At 40.9% G+C, this 23,924-nt stretch overlaps 1 protein-coding gene across 2 annotated transcripts in view; it reads right to left on the reverse strand.

The window, feature by feature from the left end:
• Positions 1-700: 700 nt before the first annotated feature.
• Mapk1ip1l (mitogen-activated protein kinase 1 interacting protein 1 like) overlaps positions 701-23,924 on the reverse strand; it is a 32,295-nt gene continuing 9,071 nt past the window's right edge. Inside the window, exons 2-4 of one of the 2 annotated variants that reach the window (XM_034497730.2) lie at positions 16,413-16,434; positions 13,587-14,288; positions 701-4,981 (exon numbers count right to left, since the gene is read on the reverse strand). In XM_034497730.2, coding sequence (XP_034353621.1) covers positions 4,970-4,981; positions 13,587-14,288; positions 16,413-16,430 — 732 coding nt within the window. In that variant the 5' untranslated portion in view covers positions 16,431-16,434 and the 3' untranslated portion in view covers positions 701-4,969. Of the gene's footprint in view, positions 4,982-7,374; positions 11,381-13,586; positions 14,289-16,412; positions 16,435-23,924 lie in introns of those variants that run through there. The other variant, XM_034497729.2, reaches the window with a different exon arrangement.

The raw sequence follows: 23,924 nt of genomic DNA on the forward strand, positions 1-23,924 counted from the left end.
ATCCACTTCAAGCAGCTCAACAAAATATCTGTAAGCTTTGCAGCATGGCTCGCATAGCTCTCCTGGCATTAGATTCGTGTGTGTGTGTGTGTGTGTGTGTGTGTGTGTGTGTGTGTGTGTGTGTGTGTGTGTTTTATCTGAATACATGTGGTCATGTTAGGTTTCAGTTTTATGGTGGTAAAAAAGACCTCCTGGGTCAAGAAACTTAGCATGTGTTAGACGATGCCATTTCACAATGAGAAAGCCAATCAACCAACCGGGCCCATCCCCAGGATGGGAGATTTCCCTTCTCCTTAGCTCTATTTTAGGTAGGCACTTTCAGGCACACAGAATATCATAAATACCCCAAGTTTATTTTAAAAGGTCAAGGCTGTGATCTCTTCCAAAATTTTCCCTCAGCCCACACACGAGTTGTGAGGCTGGCTAACTCCCAAGGACAGGACCAAGTACATTGGGCGTGGTGTGACTGACTCTACTGTATATGTGACAGTCAAAGCAAAAGGAGTTACTGTTGATAAGAGAAAGTAGGAATGATAGCCACAGGCAGGAGGCATGCCTCCCTGACTTTAGGTAGAGAGAAGCCAGGTGGCCGGGTAGCCTCACCCTGGGGACAGTCCTAACCCCAGGTCCTGGCATCCTGGTGCTGAAGGGTTTTTGCCTGGTAGAGCTCCTTAGAGAATGTAGGCCACATACAAACAGGTATTGTAGACCCTTGTTTTCTTTATTACTACAAACAGGAAGCTAAGAGGGCTCTGAACTTGTTTAGGGAAGCCCAGAATTGGGCCTAGGTAATAAAATACACAAAGAAACCGTGAAATCACGAAAATACATTTTTTTTTTTAAAAAAAAAAGCTTTCAGGAATTACACACAAAAGCAAACAAGTTTACCTTAAAATATCAATTATCACATCAATAGCCTATTCTAATTATAATTATTTTTTTCAAGCAACATTTGTCTTTGTTTCCAAATACAGCAGCAGGTGACAAAACCTAGTATCTTCCATTGCTTACAGTATAAACATGTCTCAAACCACGCTTCAGGCAGCTTAACTTAAAATGCATAGATTGTAAAATACATAAAATTTGACATTATTCAATAAATGAAAAAAAGTCATATTCTCAAAAAAAGTATTACGAAACCTTTTACAGAGCACATATAGAAAGTAGTGTCTACTTCATGACATCAGCGTCTGCCAACCAGTGGCAGCTGGGCCTCTATCCAGAAGAGCGGGGGACAGTCCTGTTACACTGTACACTTGAATAGTTGTACTCACGAACACTTACAAGCTTGGAACGATGTTTGTTTCTATTGTTTTTTCTGAGACTTCATTTTCCTGTATAACGTTGGTTTCCTGTAACTTTCTGTAGACCACACTGTCCTTGAACTTAAGAGATCTGACTGCCTCTGCCTCCCAACTGCCGGGATCAAAGGCATGTGACACCACACTTGGCTCTTGAAAAGATAGTCATTTACCCACATAATACACAAACAACCAGTTTACTAAGCCAGCCACATGCCGTTAATCTCAGTATTTGGGAGACAGAGACAGGAAGTCTTTTGTGAGTTTTTCAACTATATGAAGAGTTTCAGGCTAGCCATGGTTATGGTGAGACCACCTCAAAAAACAAAACAAAACCAAAAACCAAAAACCAAAAAAAAAAAAAAAAAAAAAAAATCCAAACAAACAAAATGCCCCATTTTAAAAAATGCCCAAGACAGGTCTGCTATCCTCACTGAGAGCTATCACTAATCACTTTTTATCTAGGTGGCTGGTAACAGCGTGCCTCCTCCGGGAGCTCCTTGAGTATAGGGATCAGAGCTCCGCCCTGGACGGGACAGGCTCAGTCCTCAGATGGGCTTTGCAGCTAGAAGCAAGAACATCTCAGCCTCAATTGCCACGGTCCATTGTTGTTTCAGTTGGCAGAATTCTGAAAGTAAGATCAGTTTTCCCTGAAAGCATCCACTGCTCTCTAGCAGCTGGTTTAGTTAGGCATATGCTTCTCTAAACGCTGGAAGGACTTAAAGGCTCGTGAAACTTCCAGAGTTTGTAATCTTGGCATCTGAGAAAGCTAGCTCTAAGTCACTCAGGGCGAGGAATACATGGCACCAGTTGATAAGTGTAGGCAACCACAGAAAATGAGGCAGTATCTTACCAGAAACAGTGGGGCTATCTCCAACCCACAGCTTCAAAAGCTGCCTAGGTGAGGCCACACTCGAGGTGTGTCGAGAGAAACGGACTGTTGACCATTACTGACAGCAAGACCAACAAAGGTGGACGGAGGCTTTGTAAAGAATGGAACATTGCAAATCCAAAGACGTCAGCTTCACAAAAACTGCCTTGTACACATCTCAACTATCTTTATTGTACTTACCTAAGAATTATTGTGAGGCCATGTCAACACATTCTATAATTTGGACTCCTTATGACCAAACACTCACTGACAACCTGTCTTTTCAGGAGGCCAATCATGGCCTCCATTGTTCGCTCTGAGAGCAGGATTATTCTTAGGTTAAAACAAAACCAGAAACCCCTTCTAGATTATTCTCATTTGACTACTGTTTATTCATTTTATTTTAGCTTTTCTTGATTCTTCCCTGGACCCAGAAACACCCTACCCTTAAGGCAACAAGAGACATGTTCTGAAAACAAAACAAGAAAACCTGCTATCCCTTTGATTTCTACTCTTACATTAAATAAAAACCTAGTAACTTCCAATTACTCAGTTAAAATCCTAAAAGGAGTTCTAAAAACGAGGGTTTAATAGAAGTAGCGTCCAGAGCACACCACAGGGTGGGTTAGGCTCTACTACTAGCGTGGACACCACCGAGCCTACACAGAACAACAAAGCCCAACAGTGGCTGAGGAACTTGGCAACTGATAACTATTGGCTTAAAGTTATGTTGGCAGGTAGGGCAGTGACGACATGTCTGTCACAGGGCTCAGATGTTCAGGCTGGCAGGTCGGCTTCCATATCCAAGAAGCTCCCGGGGAGACTCATCCATCTTTGTGGGCATCCAAAAGAAGTTATTACTTCAGGAAAGCCTGATAGGATGGCATCCAGCATAGAAACCAAGAAAGAACCTCAGACATGCTGCAGAGGACAGATCCTCCAGGGAAAAGGGAATTCCTCTACCTACACAGCTGGGCCTCTTTATGTTTTAGTGACATACTTATATTAGTAAGTTTAATTTAACCATTATACCCTGTTCTGCCAAAATAACAAAATGTTTCTTTCAAAACTGCACTGAGCTCCTAGGACAGGTTTCTTGCTGACACTCTAGAAAAAAAATGCTGGCATCAAATGCAGTCAAATCAAGTTCCGAAGATATCAAGAAGGTATCTTTGACAAATCTGTTTTAGCCCACACAATAGGAAGATCGGCGATATTTTTGGGTCACCAGTCACTGCCACCATAGCCCTGCACACCCAAACAAGCTCTCACGAATCATACTTTGCTGTGAGGGCCAAGACTCTAGATCTGACCGAAAGCTGGACAGAGTAGCAGGGTGAGAAGGAGCTGCAAAGAAGCAGACTGTACCAAAATGTCAGAGGCCACACCTACAGTGCACAGCCCAGAGCCCCTGCTGGGGTTATGGCCATCTTCTCATAAACAGGTCCTGAACACAGCAGGAAGTAAATCCAGGGTCTCCTTTAACCCAGTGAATCTGGGAGGAGAGGGTTTGTCATGCACATGGGACTAGCTGCTCCCTGGCCTGGTTGCTTCTGAGAGAGCTGCAGAGAAGACAGGAGGTGCCAAAAATGTCCTCATTAACAACTCTGCAATCACTCACATTGATCTAGATGCTTCCTTGCCAGCAGGAGCCGCCTGGTGAGCTCTGCTTCCTATACCTGCTCTGGTGCAGGGAGGGGTCTGCCCCATGGCTTTGTCAATCAAAGAACTCTCTTCTTCAGTTCTGTAAGCAGAAGTCAAGAAACATTATACGTGCGTATAATTTGGCAACAACTCAAATGGGTTGTGGTTCAGTCATTGTGAGAATGTCTGTTGAAATTCAGAGCATTTTTCCCACTTAAAAAAAAAAAAAAAGTCATAAATGCTATTTGCTTCATTTAGCCCAGCCAGTGGCCTGTTTAACTTACAAAGAACTACTGTGAAGATAGAATGAGCCACCTTCTGTAACTGCGTTCTTAAGGTAACAATGTCTGTGAGTTCCAAATTAGGTTGTTAAGGCATGTGACATCAGCGTGCTGGCCCTGCTACTCTGAAGGCTGGGCGAGTGGAGGACCGGAGGCAGTGGCAGTTTGAGCAGCGGTTGCCTTACCCATCTCACCCTCATTTCTTCCTGAGGCTGGACAGCAGGGCAGTCTGACTACCACAGCAAGCCCTCAAACTTATGTGCATTTGGTGCCAACACTTTTCTAGAGCTCTATCAGAGTGAGAATCTGTCCTTAGATTATGATGCAATTTTGATAAGACACTTTGTTATTTGGGGAGAACTGGGTATGACGGTTAAATTAAACTTAGTAAACACACACACACACACACACACACAAATACAGTTATGTAGATAAATATAGTAAGAGGGCCAGGTTTGTGTAGGTAGGAGGAGCTCAAAATGTTGAGATGTTTCAATTAAGTGATTGTTCTTAGTTCTATGGGGTGTGGTGATTATAAAAAGTACTCGACTTTGTCAATTAAGTTGTAGATTTTAACAATGATCCATGTTATTTTAGATTTTGAGGCCATAACTATGCTTTAAACAAATATTATCAAATGTTATTCAATACACATAATCACATTAACCACACTTGAATGATTCACATCTACATTTTATCTGATTGTACCCACGTGATGTTCTACATATCCAAACACATGAAGCAGGAACTGAGGTGCAAAAGTTCTTTCACAAATGCCCTCAACCAACAACGAAAGCAGCTCTATACCCGCTTTCCCGTGCTTACACGTGTACTTCAAAAAGCAATGCGCCATCTCTTCATCCACTGTCAACTTAATGGTAAGACTGCAATAGAAAAAAAGGGAAAAAAAAATCAACTTCCATAATCACGGGGTCTCTGTGAACACCAGAACCAGCAGAGCAACTGTCAGAACACGGCCCAAAATTGGAATCATGTGAGATTTCTGAGTGCTTGTAAGAAAACGCCAAGAAACCAAGACAGGAGTCTTGTGACCTGTTTCTTCAAAACACACGGAACTATAAATTGTTCTTAGATTCTGTTTTTGTGACCCTCCCAGACGTAGCAAATAGAAGTGAGTTTACTCCAGAGTATTCATTACAACTGGCTATTGTTATTCTTAGTACGCCTCTACGGAGAACATTTTGCTGAGTTCGGCTTACTCTTGAGACTGAACATTCACTCACACAAGTCCTCCTAAACCCCCGAGCATGAACTGTCTGATGCTCTGATTAAAGTTACCTATTGTCTTTAGGCCACCTCATTTGTCAGTTACATTCTCCCAGGAGCCACTTCCTCTAGAGCAGTGACACGTGGCACCCAGAACAGGAATCAGGGATTCTCACACATAATAAAGTCAGGGATGCTCACACATAATTGAGAATAATGGGACAGAAACCAAGGGGAGGCCTTGTCTGATTCAGAGCATGTAATTTTTTTTTTTAAAAAAAGAAAGGAGGAGCGCAAGCACTGAAATTCTATTAGATTGCTTAAGCAGCAAGTATTCTTGCTTTCCAGAGAAAGAAACCTTTAGAGGAAGGACATAACTAAAAGTTGTAAAGACTTTCCTATGGACCTACTGATCCATACTGTTAACAGTATCCTTTTGTTTGGAGTAATATGCAAAGTTGTCATATGATTTTCATTTAATTGGCATAAAAAATGGTTCTAAGCCCTGCCCAATTTCTTTCAATGGCAAATGTGGCTCACAAATGAAGCCCAGAAAGTTCAGCACCATGACTTAAGGGGTGATTCCGGAAATGCCTCATAGGAAATGCTAAGAGGGACTGGTAGATGACTGCGAACAGAACAGTAGCTCCATGACAGACCTCCAGCAGCCCTTCCACATTAGGGATGTAGCTATAGTTGCTTGGATAAAGACTGAATCGGGATCTGAACCTGGTCTAGTCTTGCAACCCTCATACAAGGTCCATCTGAGCCCTATGCTGATTTCACAGGAAGATTGAAAGATGCTTCTGAGAAATGAGTCAGAGGGGAGGCAAGTTCAAGTTCTTAGTGAACAGCTGGCTCTTGATAATGCCAACGAAGATCACCAAGGAGTAAGTACACCTCAGATAGGAAATGCTATCGACTTTCTGAAATTTTGTAGAAATGTGGCAACCTACAAACATGGAGCAAAATTAGCTGCTTTAGAAACCTATGCCCTTCAAAGCAAAGCTACAGAATCTTCACTAGTCACTCAAAGAACATTTGGAAAATGGGCACACAGAATTCTTTTTCTCCCTGGAATTCTCTCGTTTTTATCAATGGATTGTATTATCTCAAGGCATGACAAAAGCCCCTGCTGTGTGTCAATACAGCATAGGGAAGGATTTAGTTCCTGCGAGGCAGGCTTTCCCTTAGGCTTGTATTATATGAATGAATGATGTTAGCCACCTTCAAAGAGGAAGAGCTACCACCCATGACATGGCTCATGGTATACTACACACAAATGGGCTTATTACTGCACCTGAAAAGGTACACAGATCAGACACTGTGCAATATTTGGGACAACTAGTTAACAGAACTGTTAAACCACAAGAAACACCCATTAGACAATTTAAAAACAACATTCAAAGACCATGAGGAGATAGTCATCAGCCATGTCCTACTTTAGGAATTCCTAATTATGCACGCAATGATTTATTTAAAGTTCTACAAGGAGAAATGGCACGGGACAGTGCTCACATACTGAGAGGAAAGGAAGAGCTACAGAAATCTGATTCCAGACGACAAGAAACATTTGTGTGTAGTGTGGAACCTTCACTGCCATTAAACTTATTTTCCCCACTGAATTGTTTGCTCTGGGTATTACATGGCACAAGAGGATCAACCTTTAGGATGGATTCATTTACACCACAAAAGCCATAAAATGCTAACTGCTTACCTTACCCTTCTTGCTCAATTAGTCAATCAGGGGAGGACCTGATATCAAGAATTACATGGATTTAATCCTCGCTGTATTATATTACCCTCAACTAAAAATCACTTCTTCAGAAAACCTGGAGAACACCTACTACACACTAATGCTAATAAGACTTCAAATTACGATATCTACACTAGCTGATTATCAAATTAAGAAAAGAGATCAGATAGCTCAATTATTGTTATTACCTTATATACCATTGGATAGTCTAATGTAATTTGTCAGGGGTTTTTGGAAGTACTAATCAGGCATATGTCTTATGGATTATGAATAAAGGGAAACAACAGCCACGAATAAAAATTTCTATTAATAATAAAGCTTTTATTGGTCTGATAGATACAGGGTCTGATATTACTATAATTACAGAAAAAAGACTGGCCTTTAAGTTGGCCTGTACAACAATTACCTTGTGAAATGAAAAGTATTGGTTCTCAACCTGTAATCTCTATTAAACAAAGTGTTTAGTTCATGTCTTTAATTACTGAAGATGGGCAAACTGCTTTTTAAAACCTTTCTTATTACAAGTACATGTTAGTATTTTTACAAGAGATGTCTTAGAGCAATGGGGTGCTCATTTAGCATTTAATACTCTATAGATAGAGTCTATAAAAATTCTATGGAAAAATGAATCCCCTTTGGACTGAACAATGGCCTTTAACTAAGCAGATATTGGATGCTGCACAATATTTGGTTGAAGAGCAACTTCACAAAGGGCAAACAGAACTGTCTCCATCTTCATGGAATTCCCCTACTTTTGTGATTAAGAAGCCTGGGAAATGGGGACTGTTAACAGACTGAAGGGGAGTTAATTCTACTATGTATCTATGGGAACCCTGCAACCCAGGATTCCTCAGCCATCTATGTCACCTTCTTCTTGGCCTGTAATTGCAATTGATTGGCAAGATTTTTTTTCTTTACTATTCCTGTTCATTGCAATGTGAGAAAAGGTTCTGCTTTTCCAACACCTTCTGTAAATAAGAGGGCCACACTAAAGAGATCAACAGAAAGTACTCCTACAGGAACGATGACTCCCCACTATATGTCAGATTTATGGAGGTAATGCTCTGTATCCTATTAGACAGCAGTATCCTCAGTTATATACTTCTCATTATATGGATGATATTCATTTGGCAGGACTTAGCATGGCAGAATTAGAAAATGTTTTGCAAATTTGAACCATTTGGATTACTAATAGCTCATGAAAAGATTCAAAAAGAACAAAGCATATGTTAGGAATTGCTGTTGCTGTCATTTGAAGTCTTACTGCTGAGTCCACAGCCTCAGCAGCTGGTGTGGCTTTGCATACTTCTTTCCAAACTAAACATTTTGTAGCATAATGGCATAAGCACTCTCATGAATTGTGGGTTCACCAGGTGGACATCGACGCAAGGCTGCAGACAGAAGTAGATGCATTAAAACAATCTATATCTTGGTTAGGTCAAAAATATTTGAGTGTGCAACAACAGCTGCAGTTAAATTGTGAATGGTATTCTATACATTTTGGGTTACTAATTTTCAATATAATGTCAGCTGTCAAGACTGGAAAAAGATCCAACAATATTTGAAAGGAAATTCTACCATCAGAAAGGGTATTGAACAATACAATACCAAGTACTGGATACATTCAAAAAACAATTTCCATCTGACAATGTATCTGATATTGTTCAAATATTAGCTGATAAATAGTTTGGCATGGATCCTAAAACTTATACAGAGTGTGACTCATGTGGCTGGAGGAGACAGTGCTGCTTTACTTATTAGCACTGTTTTAATTAGCGTTGTTGGATTGGCTATTTACAAGTGTTGCTTTCGTAAACACACATAGCAAACATGTATCTTATGGCAAAAACATTTAGAAGATAAATTAAAGAAATCACATGAAGCGACTGCTCCCAGCCTGCTAGCTTCAAGGTGACTTAAGGATATTTGTGAATCCCAGCACACTGAGAAAGTACAGTTTCTCAGTGGAGAATCCTGATGTTCTGCCAAGTAAGCTGAATGCCTGAGGAAGTGGCCTTCATGATCATCTTCTCATGAGAAAAATCTTTCGTTTTAATTAAACTAAGCAACACTTAAGGGTCACCTTGAATCTAAATAAACTACTGCTTGAGAAACAGAAACTGTGGAGAATTAGAAGCTTCAAAAAATCTTTATTCTGCTTGCCTATAAAAGATGCTGGAACATTCAGTAAAGTATGCAGTGCTTCACAGTTACTCTGCATCCCGTGTCCAGATTACTGTGACCCTATCGAGGGACCCCACCACACTAGACATTGACAGTGCTGGACATAGTTTGGATCCCTGATCTTAGTGACAGAGTATTACACACAATGCTTTCACTGTTCTAAGGTTAGTGCATTGATCATTTGTTTATTTATAGGATATACATGCATCAAATGATAATTAGATTTATCAACAACATCTCAAAACAAAACTACTCTGGACATCTTGGGTTTAAAAAAAATCAAGAGGGAAGATATTAAAACATGGTGCAAGAATGGAATCATGTGAGACTTCTGAGTGTGTATGAGAAAACTCCAAGAAACCAAAAACATAGAACTGCTCTTGGAGTACGCTTTCTTGTTCCTCCCAGGTATAGTCGACAGGATAAGCTTACTTCATCTGTTGTTATCGCATGTCTCTATACAAAAACATATTTTTTTTTCTGTGAGTGGCTCATCTAGTACACAAGGCTTGTTTGCCCCGTGCAGAGGTGACAAGTATCAATCTGCAAGAGGCAAGGCAGCTCAGTTCAACAGGACTCAGTAGCTGGTTTCAGAGTCTGACTCTAAATAGTTTAGGCATATTTAAGTACAGCACAATTTGGTGAAAAATGTCCTGGCAATAACTAACTCAGTCCCATGTGCACAGTGATGCCTAAGACAGGACTACATAAAAACACTTTGTAAAAATACACATGACATTTTCCATAAAGACGAATTCTACAGATTGACAAGTTCTCCGTAAGTGTCTGGGAGAGGGTCCAGTGTGGTCTTGGCCACAGACAGCGCAAAGGTCACCAGGTTATTAACCACACCTGTTCCCAGTTTTCTGGGAGGAGAGCAGGTCATACATCTCCTCCTTAGAGGAGACAACCCTGTGTGTTTAACATTCCTGGTTCCCCTCAAGTTCCCACGGCTTCCCGCTGTTTTACTTTTTAAGGGAGAAAATTGTGGTCAAGGTTGAATGCACTGTCTGTTCGGCTAGTCTAACACAGGCAAGCATAGCAGAATGGTAAGAAGAGCTTACAGAGGACCAAAGAAAGAGGAAAGCCATCTTAACTATGACAGACACTCAAGGTACCTGCAAGATCTCTCTTTATGCAAGTCATTAATTTGACCATTGATAGTATGAGAAAAGCCCGACACATTAAAGTACCACATACCAGAACACTGTTGACAAGAGTCCAGGAATAGGGGCTGGAGAGGGGACTGGAGAGATGGCTCAGAGGTTAAGAGCTGCTCTTCCAGACATCCCAAGTTCAATTCCCAGCAACCACATGGTGGCTAACAACCATCTGGCATGAGATCTGGTACTCTTTTCTGGCCTTTAGGCATACATGCAGGCAAAACACTGTATACATAATAAGTAAGTCTTAAGAAAATAAGGAATAGACCAGTGTCTCTTCTGAGACAAAGACTGGTCTTGTTGGCTGCCATGTGGCACATAAAGCCAGAGGTTATTTCCTAAATCACTGGCAATAGGCTGAACCACTGTAGGCACAATAATAGCAACTTTAGTAAGCAATACATCAAAAATTCCTCATAACTCTAATTTTCATTATCAGAGCTTTTAAAAAGTACTTAGTTACGCTAAATCCTGTTGTTATTGTGTGTGGACTGATCAATTAGATTAGTCCCACCAAAATATGCAATTAAATATTTGTATACCATTCTTTGTCCAAAATTCTTTGGTCCCAAAGGATTTAAAAAAAAAAAAAAATCCTTAGCATAGCAGAACAACATTACACTATTTAGTACAGGTATACCTTTATCTCTCCCAACAAGTCAATTGGGATCTGAATGGTCATGCTGAGAATTAACATGTAATATAGTTATTAAACACAACAGCATCATTTTTGGGTCATTAGTATTGTATCCTTGTTGTTTCCCCAAGGTCTCGGCTTGATAAGTTAAATTCTTGATGTCTCCCCAAGTTATTGGCTTACTCTTCCTCTTGGGACGTCTTTTCCTGATCGGATTGTCATCTACCTTCAGAAGCTTCATCTGTCCAGTGGACTCTGGGGAGCTCTCCTGGTCAGATTCATCAGAAAGGGAGCCACCTGGGACTTCATTCACTTTCTAGAAAGACACAAGCATAGCCTTGCCCTGATGTAGGTGAACATCAGCCCTTTCCACTGATTACTTTCTAGATCTTTTGCTTAACATACACTTTAGGCTGTATGTCCTTTAGGGCAAAATGCTTTGGGGCCGAAGCAGAAGCATTATCCTTTAAAATGAGAAATTTAAAGTTAGCATGGCTATTTAGGTGGCTGTTTATACTCTATTTGCCATCTAAATATTTGATGGTGTTGACGCTGTGAATTGTAAGGGATTCCTGTAAATGATTAATATTCCATAAATTGCAAAATTCTTTAACGTATTTGCTAGTATAAGCAGGACTATTATCAGTCTTTAATTGTAATGGGAATCCTAGAGCGGGCGGGGTGTATAATAAATAAATAATGGCATCTAAGGTCGTTCTGCCCCTGTGAGCAGAAGCAACATTATGTCAGAAAAAGTATCAACATATTTTAAAAGTATGCACACATTCTGAGATATGACATAGATTCTGTTAGCAGACAGCCGTGTGTGACAGAAGAACATGGCACTTCCCATGCTCTGTCAAGCTTGCTCACAAGGTACAAAATTGTCCCTATAAAGATTTTTATTTTGATGAAGAAGTTCATGCGATCTTTGAATGACCTGAAAAGAAAGTATTAGGGACAAGGAAGTGGCCAGCACACTGGCTTGAGCATTAGCGGATAGTAATAGATCTGGCAAGTTAAAATGAGCAGGAATACGATTTAAAAAGTGTTGAGTTTGTTTCTCTATAGACAGACATCCAAAGGGAGATAAATAATTGTAACAGTAGCACGCTTGGGTTTGAGACTTCAGTTTCTAAGAGAATCATTTTGAGCACAACATGCAGAATCAGTTAAAATATTCAATGGCCGAGAAACATCCAATACAAGCTGACTGATTACGGTGAGTTCAGACTGTTCAAAATCTTAAAAGAGGATATTTAAGATAATGTAACATGCTAATGTTATCTGCCAATTATAGAACGCCTATTTTATTTAGCGGCACTATGATTTCTGTAGGCTTTTATGAGTAAGTTGTTTAAGATGTGTCTTTCCCATCACTGAGTCTAATTTCTTATAAATAAGGAAATATAGATTATGGAAAATGTCATGGATAGATTTCTAGACCATTATTTTGTTGGCCTATAGTTCTAGCAGGTGATGAGGAAGAAAGGATAAGTAACTAATAAGGAAGTAAGCCATTAATTCTAAGAGCTGCCAGTCTGGCAGCAGCATTACATGATACATGGAGCTAGTAGGGCAGGAAGCAGGATGGCTTAGTAGTCTTGGTTCAAACTTTGGGAGTCTGACCCTGAGTGGTTTACTTTAGGCACATTTAAGCACAGCACAATTTGGTGAAAATTTTCCTAACAATAAATAACTCAATCCTGTGTGCACAATAAAGCTAAGGACATAACTATGTTTAAACTCTGTTAAGTACACATGACATCTTCCATAAAGACGAATTCTACAGATTGACAAGTTCTCCATAAGTGTCTGGGGGAGGGTCCAGTGTGGTCTTGGCCACACAGACATCGCAGAGGTCACCAGGTTATTAACCACACCTGCTCCCAGTTTTCTGGGAGGAGAGCAGGTCATATATCTCCTCCTTAGAGGAGACAACCCTGTGTGTTTAACATTCCTGGTTCTCCTATGGCTGATCTGGGAGCACAAGGACCTCCATTCCTCCCACATATAATCAATGGGTTAATAACGAAGAGTCACTGACTCTGTAGTGGCTTAAAATGAACTTACCTATATAATAAATGCAAACAAGTCATGTTATTTACTGTGGCACACTGCAAATAATGTTTTGAGAAAAGACCATGTATATATCAAGAAATTGTACTAATAAAATTTTGGAGGACACTTCAACCCAGACAAGCTTTTTCTTACGCTGCACTCAGGACACCAGGATTTGTAAAACAGCCCCTGACACTTGCCTTTGGCCACCTAAGGGTGCTAAGGAGCACACTGTTCATCACAGTGCAATGTCCTCAGGCTCTTCCCTTTCTAGTTTCAGCACACGTACTCTCTTGCCCTTTAAAATGCTGTGCCTCAAGCTGAATTTCTCCCATTTACTCAGGTTATAGATTGACAACTATTTTAAGTGTTGTATTAGAAGAGGTCTCTAATTTCCCAATGACCTTCAGTTGTGCCAATGTGACTCTGACTACACATGCAATAACAAGCTGAACACTTACGTGGGGGCCACCAGGCATTGGCGGAGCACCAGCAGGTCCTGAAGGCACTTGGTAAGGATTATTCAGAGTAGGATGGGGTCCTGGCGTGGGGTATGATCCTGCAGGGCCAGGATATGGCGCTGGTGGTCCCCAGGCTCCTGGTGGTACAGTGCCCCATGGAACAGGTGGTGCTCCGGACACTGGAGGAGGAACAGTGGGATATGGCCCTGGAGATCGATACGGTGGCATAGTAGGATGCTGCCCCGGAATTCCTGGTGCCCAAGGTCCAGAAGAGATGGATCCCCATGGACCTAAAGTACCAGCTGCAGCTGGATCTGTGGGTGCACCATATGGCCTAGGTAGCTCTGGCATAGGCATATTTGGTGTAGCATATGGCCCTGTGGGGCCAGGGCCTGGCACAGCAGGGGCTGGATAAGGAACACCAGGTGGGGGACATGATGGTCCAGAAGGAGGAAAGGGTCCAGGGGGTCCTGGGGGTGGTCCAGTTGGAGGCATTGAGGGATACATTCCTGTTGGTACTGGTCCAAAAGGCACAGTAGAGGGTGCTGCACTACTCGGCGGGAGTCCAGATGGCATCGCAGGCGGAGCACTTGGACTACTCCACGGGCTGGAGCCTGGCCACCCTTGAGAAGAATGGCCAGCTTTTGTATTGGTCACAGCAGGCGGTTTGGCAGAGGACTGTTCAGGTAGCGCATCTGCCAACTGTAATACAAAATAGGTACATCTGACCTCTCTTACCCAGGAGCAAGTCAAAGCAAACATGATGATAGTCCCCTACAAACCATGCACAACCCCAGGATTACAAGCCTCTACTCATCTGAGAACCTCTTGTTAAAGAACTTGAGACGTTACCTTCAACATTAACTCTACAGTGCAAATTCTCCAAAGCTCAACTGTTGTAAGTACAGCAAGTTCTAAGACTCTTCATTTCTGAACCACAAAGAGAATGCAGTGTGGTAAATAGCATAGGATCTCTACAGAGAAGTCTCAGCCTTTACCTTTTAGTTTCCAAAGCAGTTTTAGGGTTAATTTCATCATTACATCAGACAATTTATATAAATAGTTTAAGATAAAATACATTCTTTTAGAGACAATGTTTCATGTAGCCCAGGCTAACCCTGAACTTTAAAAACAACTTATTGTTATCTATGTATGTGTGCATGGTGGTTGGTTTTTTTTTTGTTTTTGTTTGTTTTTTTGAGACAGGGTTTCTCTGTGTAGCCCTGGCTGTCCTGGAACTCACTCTGTAGACCAGGCTGGCCTCGAACTCAGAAATCCGCCTGCCTCTGCCTCCCAAGTGCTGGGATTAAAGGCGTGCGCCACCACCGCCCGGCCGGTGGTTGGTTTGTTTTACCAACTTGACATAAGCTGGATTCATGTGGGAAGAGTGAACTTCAACTAAGAAAATGCTTCTCCTAGTCTGGCCTGCAGGCAAACCCTGGGTATTTTCTTGATTAATGTCCTCTGTGGGAGGTAGAATGCCTGGAAAGGTAGTCCTGGTAGATATAACAAAGGAAGCTAAATGTGACTCCAAGAAGCAAGCCAGTGGTCCTCCAAGGCTTATGTCCTAGTCCCTGCCTCCAGGCCTTGCCTTGAGTTCCCACCCTGGCTTCACATTATGATGGACTTCAAGCTGGAGGATGAAACCAACCCTTTCCTTCCTAAGTTGCTTTTCGTCATGCTCTTCATTACAGCAACAGAAAGCAAACTAGAACAATGTGCCTTCCTAAGTTCAGACACATCACATGTATGCCTGGTGCTGGCAGAGGCCAAAGGGTGTTAGGTCTCCTGGAACTGAATGAAGTTATAGGTGGTTATCAGCCTCTTGATGTATAGTGGGACTAAACTCAGATTCCCTGCAAGAGCACTAAGTACTCTTAACCACTGAGGCATCTCTCTAGACCCAGCCTTAAATTTGTAATTCTGCTGCCTCTACCTCTCAAGTGCTGAGATTATAGGTGTGTGCCATACCACTATGTCTGGCCAATAACTTTCAATAAATGTTGGGATTATAATATTACTGCCAGACCAAAGAGAAAAATAACAAAACATTGCATTACTTTATAACCATGCCTAGATACTTTATAATCAATGATCTGAGTGTGTGTGTGCACACATGCACACACACAAATTACTTATCAAGGTCCATGTCTAGGGGCTGGAGGGATGGTTCCAGCACAACCACTTCTAATTACAGCTTCATGGGATCCAACACCTCCTCTCTCTACGGTCACCTGCACACACATGGCATATATTAACACACACACACACACACACACACACACACACACACACACACACACACACACACACAAAATAATCCAAAGTCATGCCTAAAAAGTCCAAGCATGTATCTTTTCAAGAAAAAGACTTAGAAGCCGGGCAGTGGTGGCGCACGCCTTTAATCCCAGCACTTGGGAGGCAGAGGCAGGAGGATTTCTGAGTTCGAGGCCAGCCTGGTCTACAGAGTGAGTTCCAGGACAGCCAGGGCTACACAGAGAAACCCTGTCTCAAAAAACCAAAAAAGACTTAGCTATTTTCCAGTTGAAACTGTGTTTCCACAATAGCGTTTTCTCTGTTTATCAGGAGCAGGGTCTCACTGCAGAGCTCAGGCTTGGAACTCACACTCTTCCAGCCCCAGTCCAGCCTCTCTCTACAGGCCAGCATTACTAGCATGAACCACAGTTCTTGCCAGGCCTATGTTTTCCAATTAAAAAAAAAAAGAAGAAAGAAAGAAAGAAAGAAAGAAAGAAAGAAAGAAAGAAAGAAAGAAAGAAAGAAAGAAAGAAAGGGAAAGGAAAAAGAAAAACAGCTGGTTCAACTTACCGAAAATTCATCTGACATTTTCCTAAAAAAGAAAAAAAAAAAAAGGGCAAAATTAGTGTTTATATTTTCTTATACATTTTAGAAGGATTTTGTTTTTGTGTATACATTTTACTTACATGGAATATTTCTCATTTCTTTTTTCTACTGATTAAGATGGGGTTTCTCTGTGTAGCGCTAGCTGTCCTGAAACTCTCTCTCTTAGACCAGGCTGGCCTTGAACTTGCAAAGATTCCCCCTGCCTCTGCCACCTAACTGCTAGAATTATGTTTTCTTTTATATAGGAAAAAATTTCTACTAAAATTAAGATAGCCATACCAATTCCATTCTTCTCATGATTGTATTTTTCTACCAGAGGGTTCTTACTGACCAGGAGACTCTCAAACTCCTGGGTTCAAGCGATCCTGCAGGACTAAGATCCTTGGTAGAAACTCCTTCCACACAGCCAAAAATACAACAGCTCAGCCAGGCCCCACCAGGTACTGATTTCTCTCTCCTTTCCTTAGACCGACCCTCCCTCCCTCCCTCCCTCCCTCCCTCCCTTCCTTCCTCCTTCCTTTTGCTGGGGAGGGGCACTAGGGTAGGGTGTATTTATTTTACAACTTCCAGGTCATAGTTCATTACCGAGGGAAGTCAGGCAGGAACCCAGCATTATAAACTGAAGCAAAGGCCACGAACAAACACTGTTTAATGGGTTGCTGAGCTTTTAAAAAAAAATTAATTTTTGAGATTATAACTAGATAATTTTTCTTTCTCCCTTCTTCCAAATTCTTCCAAATAACCCTGCTTGCTTTTTCAAATTCATGTCCTCATTTAAAAATTGTTATACATGTGTGAGCTATATGTATTCATGTGTATATATGTATTTTTTTCCCTAACTATAACCTGCTCAATCTGTATAATGTACTTGTTACTCTGACTTTTGTGGCAGCATAGGTTCTTTTAAACATTGGCACAGCAAATATACACTTCTCTCTCCTCTAATCTAATTATGCATAATCAGGAAAAAGCACCAGGAATGGACTAGAGCCAAACACACAAACTTCCTAAAAGTCCACCTGGCACAACCTCTGCAAACTTGTGCTGTGACCGTCAAACTCCTTTACCTCTGGATATTACTAAATCTTGAGAAACTCAGGCCCCAATTATATTTACTTCCTGTGAGTATTCAGCCATCACTGGATGATGAAGCTCTTGCTTCACTGGTCAACCACAGTACCAGAGATGGAATCTAGGGCCTTGTTTGTGCTAGGCAAGTGCCCTAACCAATCTTTTTTATTTTTTTGAAACAGGATCTGTGTATACCAGACTATCCTTGAACTTGGTATGTAGCAGAGGATATCCTTGAATTTCTGATCCTCCTGCTATGATGTCTGGTTTATGTGGTACCCCATCCCTTACCAATTTTTAAGTTGAAGTACTCAACACTGGATAAGGTACAAAGATTAAGTGTTTACCTTAAGTTCTGGCCACTCTAACAAGATACACTTCTGCCATCCTAGAAGATGTCCATTCCTTTTCGGTCACCTGACCCCTGCTGTCATTTTTTTAGTCTGCTTTTATTGGTCACTGACTTTTGTAAGACCAGAATAAGACAGCAGGCCCTCTTCCCCCACCTTGATAATTTAATAATTGGTAATAACACATCATTCCATCTACACCATTTTGTCACATGGAAAGAACACTAGCTGTTTTATGAGACAAGAACTTTCTGCAAAGGTCCTTTTAACTCTTTTAAGTGGTATTTCTTTTGGTATTAAAAACTTTAATTTCTTATAGCTTATTAATCTGTTTCTACTTGTGAGCTCAATTTTGTGCTTAACAAAGATAACTGGGGCTGGAGAGATGGCTCAGAGGTTAAGAGCACTGACTGCGCTTCCAGAGGTCCTGACTGAATTACCAGCAACAATATGGTGGCTCACAACCATCTGCAATGGGATCCGATGCCCTCTTCTGGTGTGTCTGAGACAGCTACAATGTACTCATATACATAAAATAATTAAGTTAATTAAAATAAAGATAACTACTTCAAGAGTATGTTTGTGGTTTAACATGTTTATCATTTCTCAATTCTTCTAAGTCCTTCTCAGTGGAACATGGTACATTTAAAACTCTTGCTACCACTGACAATATAATATTTACTGAGTGTTTACTGCAAACAGGGATATTCTCTACGATGCAAATGTTATTACCACCCCAGCTTACAGGTGCAGAAAACAAGCAGAGAAGAGGTTCAAACACAGGTACAGCCTGACCCCAGCTGACCATGCAGTACAGACAATTATCCTCACAAGTATGGAGGACTCTCCCCCTGCCCACCTACAGGAAGTACTCACATTTAACTAAGATTCCTTTGCATTTTAAACAGTTCTGCTAGCTACCTTGTAGTTTCTTCAGATATTCCTGAAGTTCATGGTTACTTTTTCCAGAAAAGTAAGAACAAAACACCCAGTGTTCCGGTGGAAAAATGCCTGTTTATCGATGAGTTTGGGAAATAGCAGATGTGTTTAAAACATCAGATCTCATCCAGAACAAGGTACAGGCATATACTAATATGTGCTTTCCTTTTTAGATAGGGTGTCATTGTTCCCAGATTGGGACTGAACTTGGGGCTCAAGCGTTCCTGTCCCAGCACTCTGAGCAGAGTACCTGAGACTCCAGTGGGCCACCACACCCACCTTGGTGCACCTTTCTTTCTTTCTTTTTTTTCTTTTGGTTTTTCGAGACAGGGTTTCTCTGTATAGCCCTGGCTGTCCTGGAACTCACTCTGTAGACCAGGCTGGCCTCAAACTCAGAGATCTGCCTGCCTCTGCCTCCCAAGTGCTGGGATTAAAAGCGTGCACCACCACCGCCCGGCTTGCACCTTTCTTTTCAGAGGTTTCTAGCTCTTTTTCATGTGGGTAAAATAGCCCCTTGAGCCATTTCTCTAACTAATCACTCATATCTGAGCAGAATATAACTTTTGGAAGCTATGATATTACTGGATTACTTTCTTCCCTGAAAAAGTTTTCCCAGTTGATTCTATAGTTTCCAGGCAACAGTTTTATCGGATTTTCCCAATACCAACAGATCCCTTTTCTTCAGCATTAGCTAGGACTCAAGGAACAAAAGGTTAAATAGTAATGGTAGTACACAGAGAAAAGGTTTCTGATGTTTGAGCATGATTCTTGTTCTTAGTTTGAGATTTGGAGACAAACACAAAACAAAAACGCACGCTCCAAGTTTTTGTTTCTATTGTGTTGGAGTACGCTTCAAGAAGCTTGCCCTTGAGACTGGACACTTTACTCATATGAGTCCCTTAACTCTACAGATCGTCTGAGGTGCTGAGTGAGGTGGACTACTGCATGAGACTTAGCTTATCTTTCTCATTCATTTCTTCTTTTCTCATGTATTACATCCTGACCAGTTTCCCTCCCCTCCCCTCCTCTCCCTCTCGGCTCCCGACATCCACGGCTACCTTTCCTTTAAAAAAGAGCAGGTCTCCCAGGGATTGACATGGTATAACGAGTTATAATAAGATTAGGCATATACTCTCATATCAAGGCTGGAACAAGCAACCCAATAGGAGGAAGAGTCCCCAAAGCAAGCCAAAGTGTCACAGTCAGCCCCTGCTCCCACACAACAAGAACATATATGCAGAGGACCTAGTTCAGACCCACACAGGCTCCAACTGTCTGTTCAGTCTCTGGGAGCCCTTATGAGCACTGGTTAGTTGAGTCTATGGGCCGCGTCCTTTTGGTGTCCTTGGCCCTCTAGCTCCTACAACCCTCCCACAGGGCTCCCCGCTGTGGTCTACCTCGTTCATCAGCTCCATTCTCCTAGGACCCACTGCCTCTTTTTTAAAAAATTTATTTATTTATTTTATGTATCTGAGTACACCACACCAGACGAAAGCATCAGACCCCATTACAGATGGTTGTGAGCCACCATGTGGTTGCTGGGAATTTAACTCAGGTCCTCTAGAAGAGATGTCAGTATTCTTAACTGCTGAGCCATCTCTTCAGCCTGACCCACTGCCTCTTGAGTAGGGACAAGCGGCATCCAGAAAAGGGACTTGTTCAGTTTTGGGTCACTTGATCAATTGGTAAAAATTGGTAAAAGAGGCAAAAAAAAAAAAAAAAAAAAAAAAGACACTTTTTCTGTTCAGGCACAATCTAAAGTAAAAACAGCATCGCCGGTAGCTCTGCTGGTGATGCCGCTCTCAGATTCCCTACCGAAGCCTCCTTAGCTACCAGTATCTGCCCTCCACTGCCTGAATATGACCCTGAAGCATGGGGTGAGGGATTTGATAATCAACCTGATCTTATACGGACTTAGGAGAATCTTTGGAAATGCTAAGTTTACAACCTAGACAAGCTAGGAAACGGCAGAGACAGAATTCATTTACCAATTCCTACCCAGTCTCATGCACTATGTGTGGTATTCCTATTGCAATTTCATCAAAATAAAAATGTTTATATGCACTAACCCATCTATTTAAAAAGGAAGAGATAATACTGTACAGTCCTCAAATATTATCTCTAAAAACAATAAAAGAACTTTAGCTATTTGAATCCCGACTAAAAAAAAAAACTCAAAAAAAAAAAAAAAATCCTGTGGATTCTTCACTGCCTTTAAACTTACTCATTCTCCTTACTAAATGGTTTCCTACAGGCATTATATAGCACAAGGAGGATAAACCTTTGGAATGAATTCATTTACACCACAAGGGCCATAAAATGCTAACTGCTTACCTTACCCTTCTTGCTCAATTACTAAATCAGGGGAGGACCAATGTCAACAATTATATGGGTTTGATACCTGCTGTATTATATTACCCTTAACTATCAGTTTTTAAGAGCATTACAGAACTCTATTCTGTAATTTTGTCAAATTTCACTTAACTATTACTATGGAAGATAATAAAATCATTATCCAGCTGGTAAGCTATGGGATTTTCTCATACAAACTGAGTTTGTGATTTAAAAAATTGTTCAATCTTCTCACATTCCACAGGCAGATATTTATTTATTTTGTTGATGGCTCACCCAAGGGTATAGGAAGGACCCATGGTCTAAATACTCAATCTATTAATACTGCTTTTCCTCAGCCCAACAGGTGGAAATAGCTGTTTTGATTTATTATGGTTAATTCACAAACCCACAGTGTTTCAGATCCTGCTTACGTTGTAGGATTCCTTCCTTCAATAGAAACTGCTTTAATTCTGTCTTCACATTGTGATGCTTCCATTACTACAAGAACTACATCATCTGGTTAAAATCCTGCATACATTCTTTGTCTAACTAACCTCGCTGGTTTTATTACAGAGGGAAATATACAAGCTGATGCATTAATCTGTCCTATTTTTACTTTTCCAGAAGAAAATTGGGAAGAGTATACATCTGTCATTTCGTATGGACATATTAAAACACTAATGGATTCTTCTTCAGTTCCTCCAGGCCCAGACTGTTAAGGTCAACGGTGAGGGCAAGGAGACAGTGGAAGTCACAAGAAAGACAGCAGATCCAACTAAAGGGCAAAGGGAGATATCAACCATATCATCAGAAGTCATGTCTCCCCACCTGGGCCAAACTATGGCTCCCATACACCAAGGGAGAAGTTACTGTACTAATGAATCCGTGTTTATACCTGGCCATAATAGACTCATTCATTCATCTGAAGAAGGGACTGCATTTAATTTTTCCTTGAGATTTAAATCACTTCCTATTTGCATAGCACAGAATAATATTTGTATGCCTGCTAAGGGCAGGTATGGGCTTCCGTTCTACAAGATACCAGGAATAACAATGAGTCTCTTTTCAAGCTATTCTCTAATCAATAATGTAACCAATAGTGCTGGACATAGTTTAGAGCCCTGATCTTAGTGGCAGAGTATTACACACAATACTTTCACTGTTCTAAGGTTACTGTATTTATCATGTTGACTTACAGGATATCCATGCATCAAATGATAATTAGATTTATCTACAACAACTCAAAAACAAAACCACTCTGGACATCTTGTGTTAAAAAAAAAAAACCATAAAAAAGGGAAGGGTGTCAGACCACGGTGTAAAAATGGAATCATTTGAGATTTCTGAGTTCTTATGAGAAAATCCTAAGAAACCAAGTTGTATGCCCAGTTTCTTCAAAAAACATAGAATTGTTCTTGGAATATATTTTTGTGCTCCTCCCAGATATATCAGGTAGGAGTGAGTTTACTTTAGATCGATTATTCATTACAACTGGTTCCTGTTGCTTGTTTATGTCTCTATGGAAAGACACTTTTGCTGACTACAGACTTGTCCTTATGACTGTACACATCACTCACCTGACTCCTCTTAATCCTCAAGAGCATAGACTGTCTGATGCTCTGAATAAAGTGGGTTATTACATAAGACTTCAGTCCAGCTCACTTATTAATAGGCTCCATTCTTCCAGGTCCCACCCTCTACAGCAGTAAACAACACTGATGTTAGCTGTCATCATGAGGCTTGAGCTAGGTTGTAGAATATTATAATACCTAGATTTTCTCAAAAGCCATATAAACAGCCAACCGCACTGTGACAGGTGGATGTAGCTCTGGTCAAGAGTACGTTCAATGTTGGGTGAGATGGTGCACATCTATAATCTTCTGGAGGCCTTGGTACTGAGGCAGGACTGAGAACTTGAGGCTACCCTGTATGTTACACAACTTAGGCTCAAACACACACACACACACACACACACACACACACACACGGCTCCCTTTTTTTTCTTTTTGCACAATTACAAGCTTTTAGTTCAAGAAACTTTCCACTACTATTTAAAATGTGAGGTCTTATTCAAGAGGAAGGTAAAGCAAACACTGGCATACTGATATTTACTTTCTCTGCTCTCTCTTCCTTCCCTTTTTAGATAGGGTTTCATTATTTTCAGAGTGAAAACCACATTTCTTTAGAGTAAAAATAGAAAACGTGTAAATTCTTTTGCCAGTCACTAGAAGAGAAAAACACATGCCAATAGATTTCATGGTCTTTAAGGAAATCATCCTCATTCAACTTTAAAAAAGCTAAAAATCCATTGAGCTATTAATGACAATTGGCAAACAATACTTTAGAGGGGAAGCCATCAAACTTTGACAGGAGACCAAATAGTATAAGATTCTATACTTAAACATGAACATCAAACCTTTTTAACAAAAGCAAGGTTCTTAACAATCATGTAAAAGCTGAGACTCCTTGATACCTCACCACCAGCTGAAGCTCAAGAATCTAAAGACATACATATATCATACATACAACATCATACACACCACACAGATATATAAATTTAGAGAAACCAAGGAAAATTAGGACTTTTGTGGGTTTTGTATGGGTGAATGTGATAATGCTAATTCTGAGATTCACCAGAGAAAAACCAATCCCACCATTTTGGGCCAAATTTGAAGGAAGTTTTATTCGATATTAAATACTGACCAAGAGATGGACTTTGGTCAGGAACACTCCCTGGAACCTCTAGCTGTGTGGTCCAGAGACACGTGTTGTAGGGGCCTTC

The sequence above is a fragment of the Arvicanthis niloticus genome, chromosome 3 (genome assembly GCF_011762505.2).
Source record: "Arvicanthis niloticus isolate mArvNil1 chromosome 3, mArvNil1.pat.X, whole genome shotgun sequence".
Classification (NCBI taxonomy): Eukaryota; Metazoa; Chordata; class Mammalia; order Rodentia; family Muridae; genus Arvicanthis; species Arvicanthis niloticus.